The sequence below is a fragment of the Nerophis ophidion genome, linkage group LG11 (genome assembly GCF_033978795.1).
Source record: "Nerophis ophidion isolate RoL-2023_Sa linkage group LG11, RoL_Noph_v1.0, whole genome shotgun sequence".
NCBI lineage: Eukaryota > Metazoa > Chordata > Actinopteri > Syngnathiformes > Syngnathidae > Nerophis > Nerophis ophidion.
In genome coordinates this window covers 20,867,812-20,880,330 of record NC_084621.1, presented here as the reverse complement: position 1 = coordinate 20,880,330, position 12,519 = coordinate 20,867,812, and the positions used below count along the sequence as shown (strand labels likewise).

The 12,519-nt window shown below is 38.1% G+C and overlaps 1 protein-coding gene across 2 annotated transcripts in view; it reads right to left on the bottom strand.

The window, feature by feature from the left end:
• Positions 1 to 12,519, bottom strand: part of slc2a3b (solute carrier family 2 member 3b) — a 33,135-nt gene that overhangs the window by 14,238 nt on the left and 6,378 nt on the right. The window contains exons 3-6 of one of the 2 annotated variants that reach the window (XM_061915373.1): positions 7,011 to 7,118; positions 3,546 to 3,947; positions 3,323 to 3,485; positions 1 to 63 (exon numbers count right to left, since the gene is read on the bottom strand). The exon at positions 1 to 63 is cut by the window's left edge and continues 125 nt beyond it. In XM_061915373.1, coding sequence (XP_061771357.1) covers positions 1 to 63; positions 3,323 to 3,485; positions 3,546 to 3,947; positions 7,011 to 7,118 — 736 coding nt within the window. Of the gene's footprint in view, positions 64 to 3,322; positions 3,486 to 3,545; positions 3,948 to 6,975; positions 7,119 to 12,519 lie in introns of those variants that run through there. The other variant, XM_061915374.1, reaches the window with a different exon arrangement.

The window sequence follows — 12,519 nt, the reverse complement described above, 5'->3', positions numbered from 1 at the left end:
CTTCCTCCTTCATCTCCTCCATGTCCTCGCTCACGTCTTCAGTGCCGCGCACACGCACCAGGGCTGCCAGCGGAACAATGAGAGCGAGCATGAGACCCACAGGGCATGAGGAACGGAAAACGAAAGTGAGAGTACTTAGAATTCTGGCACTTGGAATGAGGCTGTGCATGAGAACGATGAGAAACAAATCAAAGATTGAAAATAGGAACGAGAATAAGTGAGAATTAAAATAAGGCAGTGGGAAGACGGACATATAGAACATGAGTGTAAGAATGAGAACACATGAGAATGTGATTTGTTAATTAAAACAAAAATGAGAATAGAAACAAGACTAAACATAGAAAGTCAGAATAAATAAACAATATGGACTGTGACAATAGCAATGACACTAAAAATGAGAATGACGATGAGAAAAACAGTAGAAATAAGAATCCTTGAGCATTAATGAGAATGAGGTTAGAGATGAGAGTGTGAAAACAAATTGTATAAACACGGGATTAGCAGTAAGGATTAACATGACATTTCTAATAATGACAGTGAGAAGGACTGTGAGAAAGGATGGCACTGAGAATAGATACAAGAATGAGAATATGAACTGACCATGAGATAACGATGATAATCCAATCATATTATTATGATTATGAGAGTAAACTGAGATGATAAAGACAACACAATCTAGAAGTATGGGATTATGAATATTATCATGATTATGAGAATGACAGTACAAGTGAGACTCAAGATGATAAAAATGATAATCCAATCATATTATTATGATTATGAGAATGACAGTAAACTGAGATGATAAAGATATCAAAATCTAGAAGTATGGGATTATGACTATTATCGTGATTATGAGAATGACAGTAAAAGTGAGACTCAAATGATAAAAATGATAATTCAATCGAGAAGAAGTATGAGATTGTAAATATCATTATGATTATGAGACTGATGGTAAAAGTGAAATGGAGGGAGACTGCGATGATAAAGATAATATAATCTAGAAGTATGAGATTATGAATATTATCATGATTATGAGAATGACAGTACAAGTGAAACTCAGATGATGAAGATGATCAAATCTAGAAGAAGTATGAGATTATAAATATGATTATGAGAATGACAGTAAACGTGAGCTTGAGATAATAAAGATGATAGTACAATCTAGAGGAAGTATGAGATTATGAATATTATCATGATTATGAGAATGGCAGTACAAGTGAGACTAAGATGATAAAGATGATAGTACAATCGAGAAAAAGTATGAGACTATGAAAATATTTATGATTATGAGACTGACAGCAACCTGAGACAAAACAGATAAATTCAATCTAGAAGAAGTATGAGATTATGGATATTATCATGATTATGAGACTAACAGTAAAAGTGAGACTAAGATGATAAAGATGATAAAATCTAGAAGAAATATGAGACTATAAATATTATGAATATGAGACAGAGAATAAAGATGATAGTACAATATAGAAGTGTGAGATTATGGATAGTATCATGATTATGAGACTGACAGTAAAAGTGAGACAGAGATGATAACGATGATAAACTTCAGAAGAAGTATGGCATTATAAATATTACTATTATTATGAGAATGACAGTAAAATTGAGACAGGTGATAACGATGATGATACAATCTAGAAGAAGTATGAGACTATGAATATTATTATGACTATGACACTGACGGTAAAAGTGAAACTCAGATGACAAAAATGATGATTCACTTGAGAAATATGAGATTATGAATATTATCATGATTATGAGAATGACAGTAAATGTGAGACTGAGACGATACGATGATCATACAATCTAGAAGAAGTATGAGATTATGAGTATTGTTATTATAAGGATGATGATACAATCTAGAAGTATGAGATTATGATTATGAGTCTGACAGTAAAAGTGAGATGATAAACATAATACAGTTTAGAAGAAGTATGAGATTATAAATGATAAAGTATGAGATTATGAATATTATCATGATTATGAGAATGACAGTAAATGTGAGACTGAGACGATACGATGATGATACAATCTAGAAGTATGAGATTATGAGTATTATTATTATGATAAGGATGATGATACAATCTAGAAGTATGAGATTCTGATTATTATGATTATGACTCTGACAGTAAAAGTGATAATGTGATGAAAAACATAATACAGTCTAGAAGTATGAGATTATAAATGATAAAGTATGAGATTATGAATATTATCATGATTATGAGAATGACAGTAAATGTGAGACTGAGACGATACGATAATGATACAATCTAGAAGAAGTATGAGATTATGAGTATTATGGATGATGATACAATCTAGAAGTATGAGATTCTGATTATTATGATTATGAGTCTGACATATAAAAGTGATAATGAGATGATAAACATAATACAGTCTAGAAGTATGAGATTCTAAATGATACAGTATGTGATTCTGAATATTATCATGATTATGAGAATGACAGTAAATGTGAGACTGAGACGATACGATGATACAATCTAGAAGAAGTATGAGATTATGAGTATTATTATTATGATAAGGATGATGATACAATCTAGAAGTATGAGATTCTGATTATTATGATTATGACTCTGACAGTAAAAGTGATAATGTGATGAAAAACATAATACAGTCTAGAAGAAGTATGAGATTATAAATGATAAAGTATGAAATTATGAATATTATCATGATTATGAGAATGACAGTAAATGTGAGACTGAGACGATACGATAATGATACAATCTAGAAGAAGTATGAGATTATGAGTATTATGGATGATGATACAATCTAGAAGTATGAGATTCTGATTATTATGATTATGAGTCTGACATATAAAAGTGATAATGAGATGATAAACATAATACAGTCTAGAAGTATGAGATTCTAAATGATACAGTATGTGATTCTGAATATTATCATGATTATGAGAATGACAGTAAATGTGAGACTGAGACGATACGATGATGTTACAATCTAGAAGAAGTATGAGATTATGAATATTATTATTATGATAAGGATGATGATAAAATCTAAAAGTATGAGATTCTGAATATTATTATGAGAGAGTAAATGTGAGACTGCGTTGATAAAGATGATAATATAATCTAGAAGTATGAGATTATGAATATTATCATAATTATGAGAATGACAGTGCTAGTGAGACTCAGATGATAAAATCCAGAAGAAGTTTGAGATTATGATTATTATTATGATTATGAGACTATAAGTAAACTGAGATGATAAAGATAATGCAATGTAGAAGAAGTATGAGGATCGGAGGTGGTTGCATGAGGTCATGAGGGTGCGGGACCTTTCCTGGCCGCCTCTTCCTGGTGGAGGACGATGAGAAGGTAGCGCGGGCTCTCAGGACAAAATGGCAGCATGACGCTCTGCAGCAGAGCGGGCAGCACCGTGAGGGCCAGCAGGAGGGGCCACAGAGAGTCCGAGCCCAGAAGGGACTCCAGTCCGAAGATCTGGAAACCCAAAATGAGATAATTATCATCATCATTGATGTGCGTGGTGGTCCTGCCTACCTGGGCCACCAGGATGCCGAGGACCACGCCCAGCTGGTGCAGGGTGCCAAAGGCCCCCCGCAGGGCGGTGGGGGCCAGCTCGCCCACGTACATGGGGGTCAGACCCGTACACAGGCCGCAGAACACACCGATGACCAGGCGGCCCACGATGACCATCTCGAAGGACTGGCTCAGGTCGGCCAGCCCCATCAGAGCACCGCCCACCAGGGCCAGGATGTTGGCCAGCACCATGGACTTCCTCCTGCCGAACTTGTTGGCCACCATGCCCACGCTGAAGGAGCCCAGCATGCCGCCCACGCTGAAGATGGCCACCGCCACGCTCCACACCATGGTGGTGGTCCCGGGGCTGAACGACTCGCCGTAGCGGTCCAGAGAAACATTCTGGAAGAATCGACGCAGTTTCTGCAAAAGAAAAAAAAAGTCTTGATCTATTACCTGCACTCTTTTACTACGAAGGCATCGTTTTGCTGAAATAAGCAGGGGCGTCCATGATAACATTTTTGCTTGATGTACAGCTTAAGCACCACACATTTTTAATAGGGAGACAGGTCTGGACTACAGGCAGGCTGGTCTAGTACCCGCACTCTTTTACTACGAAGGCATCGTTTCGCTGAAATAAGCAGGGGCGTCCATGATAACATTCTTGCTTGATGCACCGCACATTTTCAATAGGAAGACATGCAGGCCAGTCTAGTACCCGCACTCTTTTACAAACTCCGTTTCCATAAGAGTTGGGAAATTGTGTTAGATGTAAATATAAACAAAATACAATAATTTGCAAATTATTTTCAACCCATATTCAGTTGAATTCACTACAAAGACAACATATTTGATGGTCAAACTGATAAACTTTTTTTTTTTTTTGCAAATAATCATTAACTTTAGAATTTGATGCCAACAAGACGTGACAAAGAAGTTGGGAAAGGTGGCAATAAATACTGATAAAGTTGATAAATTCTCATCAAACACGTATTTGGAACATCCCACAGGTGTGCAGGCTAATTTGGAACAGGTGGGTGCCATGATTGGGTATAAAAGCAGCTTCCCAAAAAATGCTCAGTCTTTCACAAAAAGGATGGGGCGAGGTACACCCCTTTGTCCACAACTGCCTGAGCAAATAGTCAAACAGTTTAAGAACACCGTTTCTCAAAGTGCAATTGCAAGAAATTTAGGGATTTCAACATCTACGATCCATAATATCATCAAAAGGTTCAGAGAATCTGGAGAAATCCCTCCAAGTAAGCGGCATTGCCGGAAACCAACATTGAATGACCGTGACCTTCGATCCCTAGGACGACACTGTATCGAAAACCGACATTAATCTCTAAAGGATATCACCACAGGGGCTCAGAAACACTTCAGAAAACCATTGTCACTAAATACAGTTCATCGCTACATCTATAAGTGCAAGTTGAAGCTCTCCTATGCAAAGCGAAAGACATTTATCAACAACATCCAGAAACGCCGCCGGCTTCTCTGGGCCCGAAATCATCTAAGATGGACTGATGCAAAGTGGAAAAGTGTTCTGTGGTCTGACGAGACCACATTTCAAAATGTTTTTGGAAATTTTCGACATCTTCTCATCCAGACCAAAAGGGAGGCCAACCATCCAGACTGTTATCAACGCAAAGTTCAAAAGCCAGCATCTGTGATGGTATGGGGGTGCATTAGTGCCCAAGGCATGGGTAACATACACATCTGTGAAGGCACCATTAATGCTGAAAGATACACACAGGTTTTGGAACAACATATGCTGCCATCTAAGTGCCGTCTTTTTCATGGACGCCCCTGCTTATTTCAGCAAGACAATGCCGAGCCACATTCAGCACGTGTTACAACTGTGTGGCTTCGTAAAAAAAGACTTTCCTGGCCCGCCTGCAGTCCAGACCTGTCTCACATCGAAAATGCGTGGCGCATTATGAAGCGTAAAATACGACAGCGGAGACCCCGGACTGTTGAACAACTGAAGCTCTACATAAAACAAGAATGGGAAATAATTCCACTTTTAAAGTTTCAACAATTAGTTTCCTCAGTTCCCAAACGTTTGAGCGTTGTTAAAAGAAAAGGTGATGTAACACAGTGGTGAACATGCCCTTTCCCAACTACTTTGGCACGTGTTGCAGCCATGATATTCTAAGTTGATTATTATTTGCAAAAAAAAAAAGTTTATGAGTTTAAACATGAAATATCTTGTTTTTGTAGTGCATTTAATTGAATATGGGTTGAATAGGATTTGCAAATCATTGTATTCCGTTTATATTTACATCTAACACAATTTCCCAACTCATATGGAAACGGGGTTTGTACTACAAAGGTATCGTTTTGCTGAAATAAGCAGGGGCGTCCATGGTAACATTCTTGCTTGATGTATAGCTGAAGCACCACACATTTTAAATGGGAGACAGGCAGGCCAGTCTAGTACCCGCAGTCTTTTACTATGGAGGCATCGTTTTGCTTAAATAAGCAGGGACGTCCATGATAACATTGCTTGGATGGCTCCGAAACCTGTATGTACCTTTCAGCATTAATTGTGCCTTCACAGATGTGTAAGTTACCCTATGTCTTGGGCACTAATACACCCCCATACCATCATACATGCTGCCTTTTCCACTTTGGGCCTGGAACAATCCGAATAGTTCTTTTCCTCTTTGTCCACAGTTTCCCAAAATAAATTTGAAATGTGGACTCGTCAAGACCACAGAACACTTTTCCACCTTGCATCAGTCCTATCTTAGATGAGCTCAGGCCCCAGCGAAGCCGGTGGGCGTTTCCGGGTGTTGTTGATAAATGGCTGTGGTTTTGCATAGTCGAGTTTTAACTTGCACTGACAGATGTAGCGAAGACTGTCGTTACTGGCAGTGGTTTTCTGAAGTGTTCCTGAGTCCATGTGGTGATGTCCTTTACACACTGACGTCGCTTTTTGATGCAGTACAGCCTGAGGGGTCAAAGGTGCGTAATATCATGGCTTACGTGCAGTGATTTATCCAGATTCTCTGAGCCTTTTGATGGTGAAATCCCTAAATTCCTTGCAACAGCTGGTTGAGAAATGTTGTTCTTAAACAATTTGCTCACGCATTTGTTGACAAAGTTGTGACCCTCGCCCCGTCCTTGTTTGTGAATGACTGAGCATTTCACGGAAGCTGCTTTTACACCCAATCATGGCACCCACCTGTTCCCAATTAGCCATGTTCACCTGTGGGATGTTCCCAAAAAAGTGTCTGACGAGCATTTCTCAACCTTTCTCTGTCTTTTTTGCCACTTGTGCCAGCTTTTTGGAAACACGTTGCATGCAACAAATTCCTAATGAGCTAATATTTGCAAAACAACACATTTTCCCAGTTTGAACGTGAAATATATTGTCTTTGCAGTCCATTCAATTGAATACAAATTGAAAAGGATTTGCAAATCATCATATTCTCTTTTTATTTACCATTTACACAAGGTGAGGTGGTAAGTGGCACACACCTGTTCAGGTGCATTGATGACTCCAGTGTTGTAGCCGAACTGCAGCGAGCCAATGACGGCGGTGGAGATGGAGAAAAGCAGGTACAAGGTGACTTTCTTCTTCTGAGGCTGATGGAGGAAGAGAAGAAAATAAATGTTTTTTTTTTTCCTCAATCAATAGTTGGAAGTGTGGTGTTGTGTAGAGTTGTGTGACGTCCGACAAAGCTCCTGTTGTTGTCGTCCGCGTGCGACAGACACACAATGAGTCTCACAGTGCGCGCACAATCGCCGCCCTCTTGTCACGTTGCCGCGTGTCACATTCTCCACGCCAACGTGCCGACACTTTTGACTCCTTGCAGGTTTTATTTTGCAGGGGGGGGACACTATGTTTTGCTTTTTTAGGATGGTAGAAATGTGAATGTGACTTGAGAACAAATAGGCGCCTGGCCTTGTTTCCTACACTTGATGTGGTTTGTATTGGATTATCGTATTTTTCAGACCATAGGACGCACCGGGTTATAAGGTGCACTGACGATGAATGGCCTATTTTAGATCTTTTTTCATATATAAGGCGCACTGAAGATGAATGGTCTATTTCTGATATGTTTTTCATAAATAAGGAGCACTGAAAATGAATGGTCTATTTTTTTTTCATATATAAGGCGCACTGACGATGAATGATCTATTTTTGATCTTTGTTTCATATCTAAGGAGCGCTGACGATCAATGGCCCATTGTCGATATTTTTTCATATATAAGGCGCACTGATGATGAACGGCCTATTTTCGGTATTTTTTCATATATAAGGCGCACTGACGATGAATGATCTATTTTTGATCTTTGTTTCATATCTGAGGCGCGCTGACGATCAATGGCCTATTGTCGATATGTTTTCATATATAAGGCGCACTGATGATGAACGGCCTATTTTCGGTATTTTTTCATGTATAAGGCGTACCGGATTATAAGGTGCACTGATGATGAATGGCCTATTTTTGATCTGTTTTCATATATAAGGCGCACCCGATTAAAAGGCGCACCGATGATGAACGGCCTATTTTCGATCTTTCTTCATACATAAGGCGCACCGACGATGAATGGTCTATTTCCGATATTTTTTTTCATATATAAGGCGCACCGGCGATGAATGGCCTATTTCCGATTTTTTTTTATATACAAGGCGCACTAAGGTCGAATGGTCTATTCCTGAATAGTTTTTTCATATATAAGGCGCACCAACGATAAATGGTCTATTTTTGCGCTTGTTTCATTTATAAGGCGCACCGGATTATAAGGCACACTTGCCAATGAATGGTCTATTTTTTTTAATCTTTTTTCGTATATAAGGAGCACCCGACTATTTCTTTTATGTATTTTTCCACATATAAGGCGCACCGACAATGAACAGTCCGTTTTTAATCCTTTTTCATATATAAGGAGCACCGGACTATAAGGCGCACCGACGACGAATGGTCTATTTTCGATAGTTTTTCATATATAAGGCGCAGAGATGATGAATGGTCTCTTTCCAATCGTTTTTCATATATAAGGCGCACCGACATTGAATGGGCTATTTTCGATATATTTTTTCCACATAAAAGGCGCACCGGCGATGAATGGCCTATTCTCAATTTTTTTTTATATACAAGGCGCACCAAGGGCAAATGGTCTATTTTTTAATTATGTTTTTCATATATAAGGCGCACCGACGATAAATGGTCCATGTTTGCGTTTTTTTTTCATTTATAAGGCGCACCAGATTATAAGGCACACTCGCCAATGAATGGCCAATTTTTTTAAATATATTTTCGTATATAAGACGCACCGACGATGAATGGCCTATTTTTCCAATGTATTTTTCCACATATAAGGCGCACTGACGATGAACAGTCTATTTTTAATATTTTTTCATATATAAGGAGCACCGGACTATAAGGCGCACCGACGATGAATGGTCTATTTTCGATGGTTTTTCATATATAAGGCGCAGTGATGATGAATGGCCTATTTTCGATCTTTTTTCATATATAAGGCGCACCGGCGATGATTGGCCTATTTTCGATCTTTTTTTTAATATACAAGTCGCACTACGGGCAAATGGTCCATTTGTTTATTTTATTTTCACATATAAGGCGCACCAACGATAAATGGTCCATTTTTGCCCACTTTTCATTTATAAGGCGCACCGGATTATAAGGCACACTTGCCAATGAACGGTTTATTTTTTAATCTTTTTTCCGTATATAAGGCGCACCCGACTATAAGACGCACTGACGATGAATGGCGTATGTTCTTTAATGTATATTTCCATACATAAGGTGCATTGACGATGAACAGTATATTTTTAATCTTTTTTCATATATAAGGAGCACCGGACTATAAGGCGCACTGACGACGAATGGCCTATTTTCGATCTTTTATCATATATAAGGCGCACTGATGATGAATGGCCTATTTTCGCTATTCTTTTCATATATAAGGCATACCGGATTATAAGGCGCACTGATGATGAATGGCCTATTTTCAATCTGTTTCCATATATAAGGCGCACCCGATTAAAAGGTGCACCGATGATGAATTGCATATTTTCGATCCTTCCTCATATATAAGGAGCACCGACGATGAATGGTCTACTTTTGATTTTTTTTCATATATAAGGCGCACCGGCGATGAATGGCCTTTTTTCGATTTTGATTTTATATACAAGGCGCTCTAAGGGCGAATGGTCTATTTTTTTCTATTAATGTTTTCATATATAAGGCGCACCCACGATAAATGGTGCATTTTTGCGTTTTTTTCATTTATAAGGCGCACCGAATTATAAGGCACACTTGCCAACGAATGGCCTTTTCCGATAGTTTTTCATATATAAGGCGCAGTGATGATGAATGCTCTATTTCCGCTCGCTTTTCATGTATAAGGCGCACCAGACTATAAGAGGCACTGACGATGAATGGCCTATTTTCAATCTTTGTTCCTATATGAGGCCACGACGATGGATGGTCTATTTTTGATCTTTTGTCATATGTAAGGTGCACCGACGATGAATGGTCTATTCTCTTAAAACTTTTTTTATAAGGCGCACCAGATTATAAAGCGAACTAACAATAAATGGCCTTTAAATCTTTATATATATATATATATATATATATATATATATATATATATATATATATATATATATATATATATATATATATATATATATATATATATATATATATATATATATATATATATATATATATATATATATATATATATATATATATATATATAAGGCGCACTGATGATGAATGGTCTGTTTTTGCGCTTTTTTCATTTATAAGGCGCACCGGATTATAAGGCGCACTGATGATGAATGGCCTATTTTCAATCTTTTTTCATATATAAGCCACACTGACGATGAATGGTCTATTTTTGAGCTTTTTTTTATTTATAAGGCGCACCGGATTATAAGGCACACTTGCCAATGAATGGTCTAATTTTTTAAATAGTTTTTTCGTATAGAAGGCGCACCCGACTATAAAACACAATGACGATGAATGGCTTATTTTTTTAAATCTTTTAACCATATATAAGGCACAGTGATAATGAACAGTCTATTTTTAATCTTTTTTCATATATAAGGCGCACCGGGCTACAAGCTGCACTGACGATGAATGGCCTATTTGTTAGTTTTACATATATAAGGCACAGTAATGATGAATGGTCTATTTCCAATCGTTTTTCATGTATAAGGCGCACTGGGCTATAAGGCGCACCGACGATGAATCGTCAATTTTCGATCTTTTTTTCATTTATAAAGGGGCACTGCCGATAAATGGCCCATTTTCAATCTTTTTCCGTATATAAGGCGCACTGACGATGAATGGTCTATCTTCGATCTTTTTTTCATGTATATGGCGCACCGGGCTATAAGGCGCACTGACGATGAATCATCAATTTTCGATCTTTTTTTCACTTATAAAGGGGCACTGCCGATAAATGGCCCATTTTCAATCTTTTTCCGTATATAAGGCGCACCGACGAAGAATGGTCTATTTTTGATCTTTCGATTTTAAGGCCCGTGAAAAAAACGTCCGACTGGAACTCTCTAATAATAATAATAATAATAATAATAATAATGGATTAGATTTATATTGCGCTTTTCTATTGTTATATACTCAAAGCGCTCACAGAGAAGTGGGAACCCATCATTCATTCACACCTGGTGGTGGTAAGCTACATCTGTAGCCACAGCTGCCCTGGGGTAGACTGACGGAAGCGTGGCTGCCAGTTTGCGCCTACGGCCCCTCCGACCACCACCAATCATTCATTCATCATTCATTCACCGGTGTGAGCGGCACCAGGGGCAAAGGGTGAAGTGTCCTGCCCAAAGACACAACGGCAGCGACTTTGATGTCCGTAGGTGGGAAGCAAACCTGCAACCCTAAGGTGTCTGGCACGGCCGCTCTACCCACTATGCCATGCCGCTCCTAATAGTTCCTTGGGTGAATAATGTAAAGTCACTACACCGGTATGTTTTAGCGCTTTCATGGCGAGTTTACTGACAGATATAACTAAGAACTTCACATTACTTTATATTAGAAATGGCAACAGTGGGGGAGGAATGTCCCATAAAAAGAAGATAGAGAAAAAGACAAAGCTTATCCACTAGGCAGACGAGCGCAATTTTTCAGGACTTATGCAGTTCCCAAATACAGATCAGCAGGTACCAGAAGGTAAGAAAAGTTGCTTTTGCATAATACTGAGAAACAAAACACCAGATAATATTTCTTACCTTATATACACACCATAATAATACTCCTGTTTTTAATGCGCCGACAATCCCTCAAGCGGTGCAGCTTCATAGCTTACCAAAGTCATACTATAACATTTTGATAGATTTTACAGCGCCGTGTGTAATGTTCTATATTTTTAATGGAACATATAATATGTTGGTGTTGTTGACTTGAGTCATATTGTCATTATAGTGCAGTTTGCACATATGTCTTATTTTGGCTGCCATCTACTGGTCAAACTTTACCATTACACCATGTACCAAAAAATAAAATTGCATCGAGGTCGGTAAGCACAACCACAATTATTCTGTACATTCGGCGCACCGGCTTATAGATAGAGATAGATAGATAGCACTTTATTTATTCCCTCAGGAGAGTCCCTACAGGAAAATTAACGTTTTTGAGGGGGAAAAAATTATTTTAAGTGCCTTTTATAGTCCGGAAAATACGGTATATAAGCATTTCTTTCCTTTCCATGATCAAAATAATATTTATAAAGGATATAACGAGGCCAGGCTCACACAAGGATCTCATATAACTTTTACATTTGATTCAGACGCCTCCTTTTCTTCCGGGTAAACTTGTTATAAGCCCCGCCCTCAAGCTAAAAACGCTGCCATTGTTTTTATACCGGAAAAAAAAAAGATGCTAAAACCGGGGAAAAAAAAGGAAGGAAATCGTCAAACATAAAAACCTTTGAAACAATAAAAGTGTATAAAAATATGAATATTGGCATTCAAAAACAT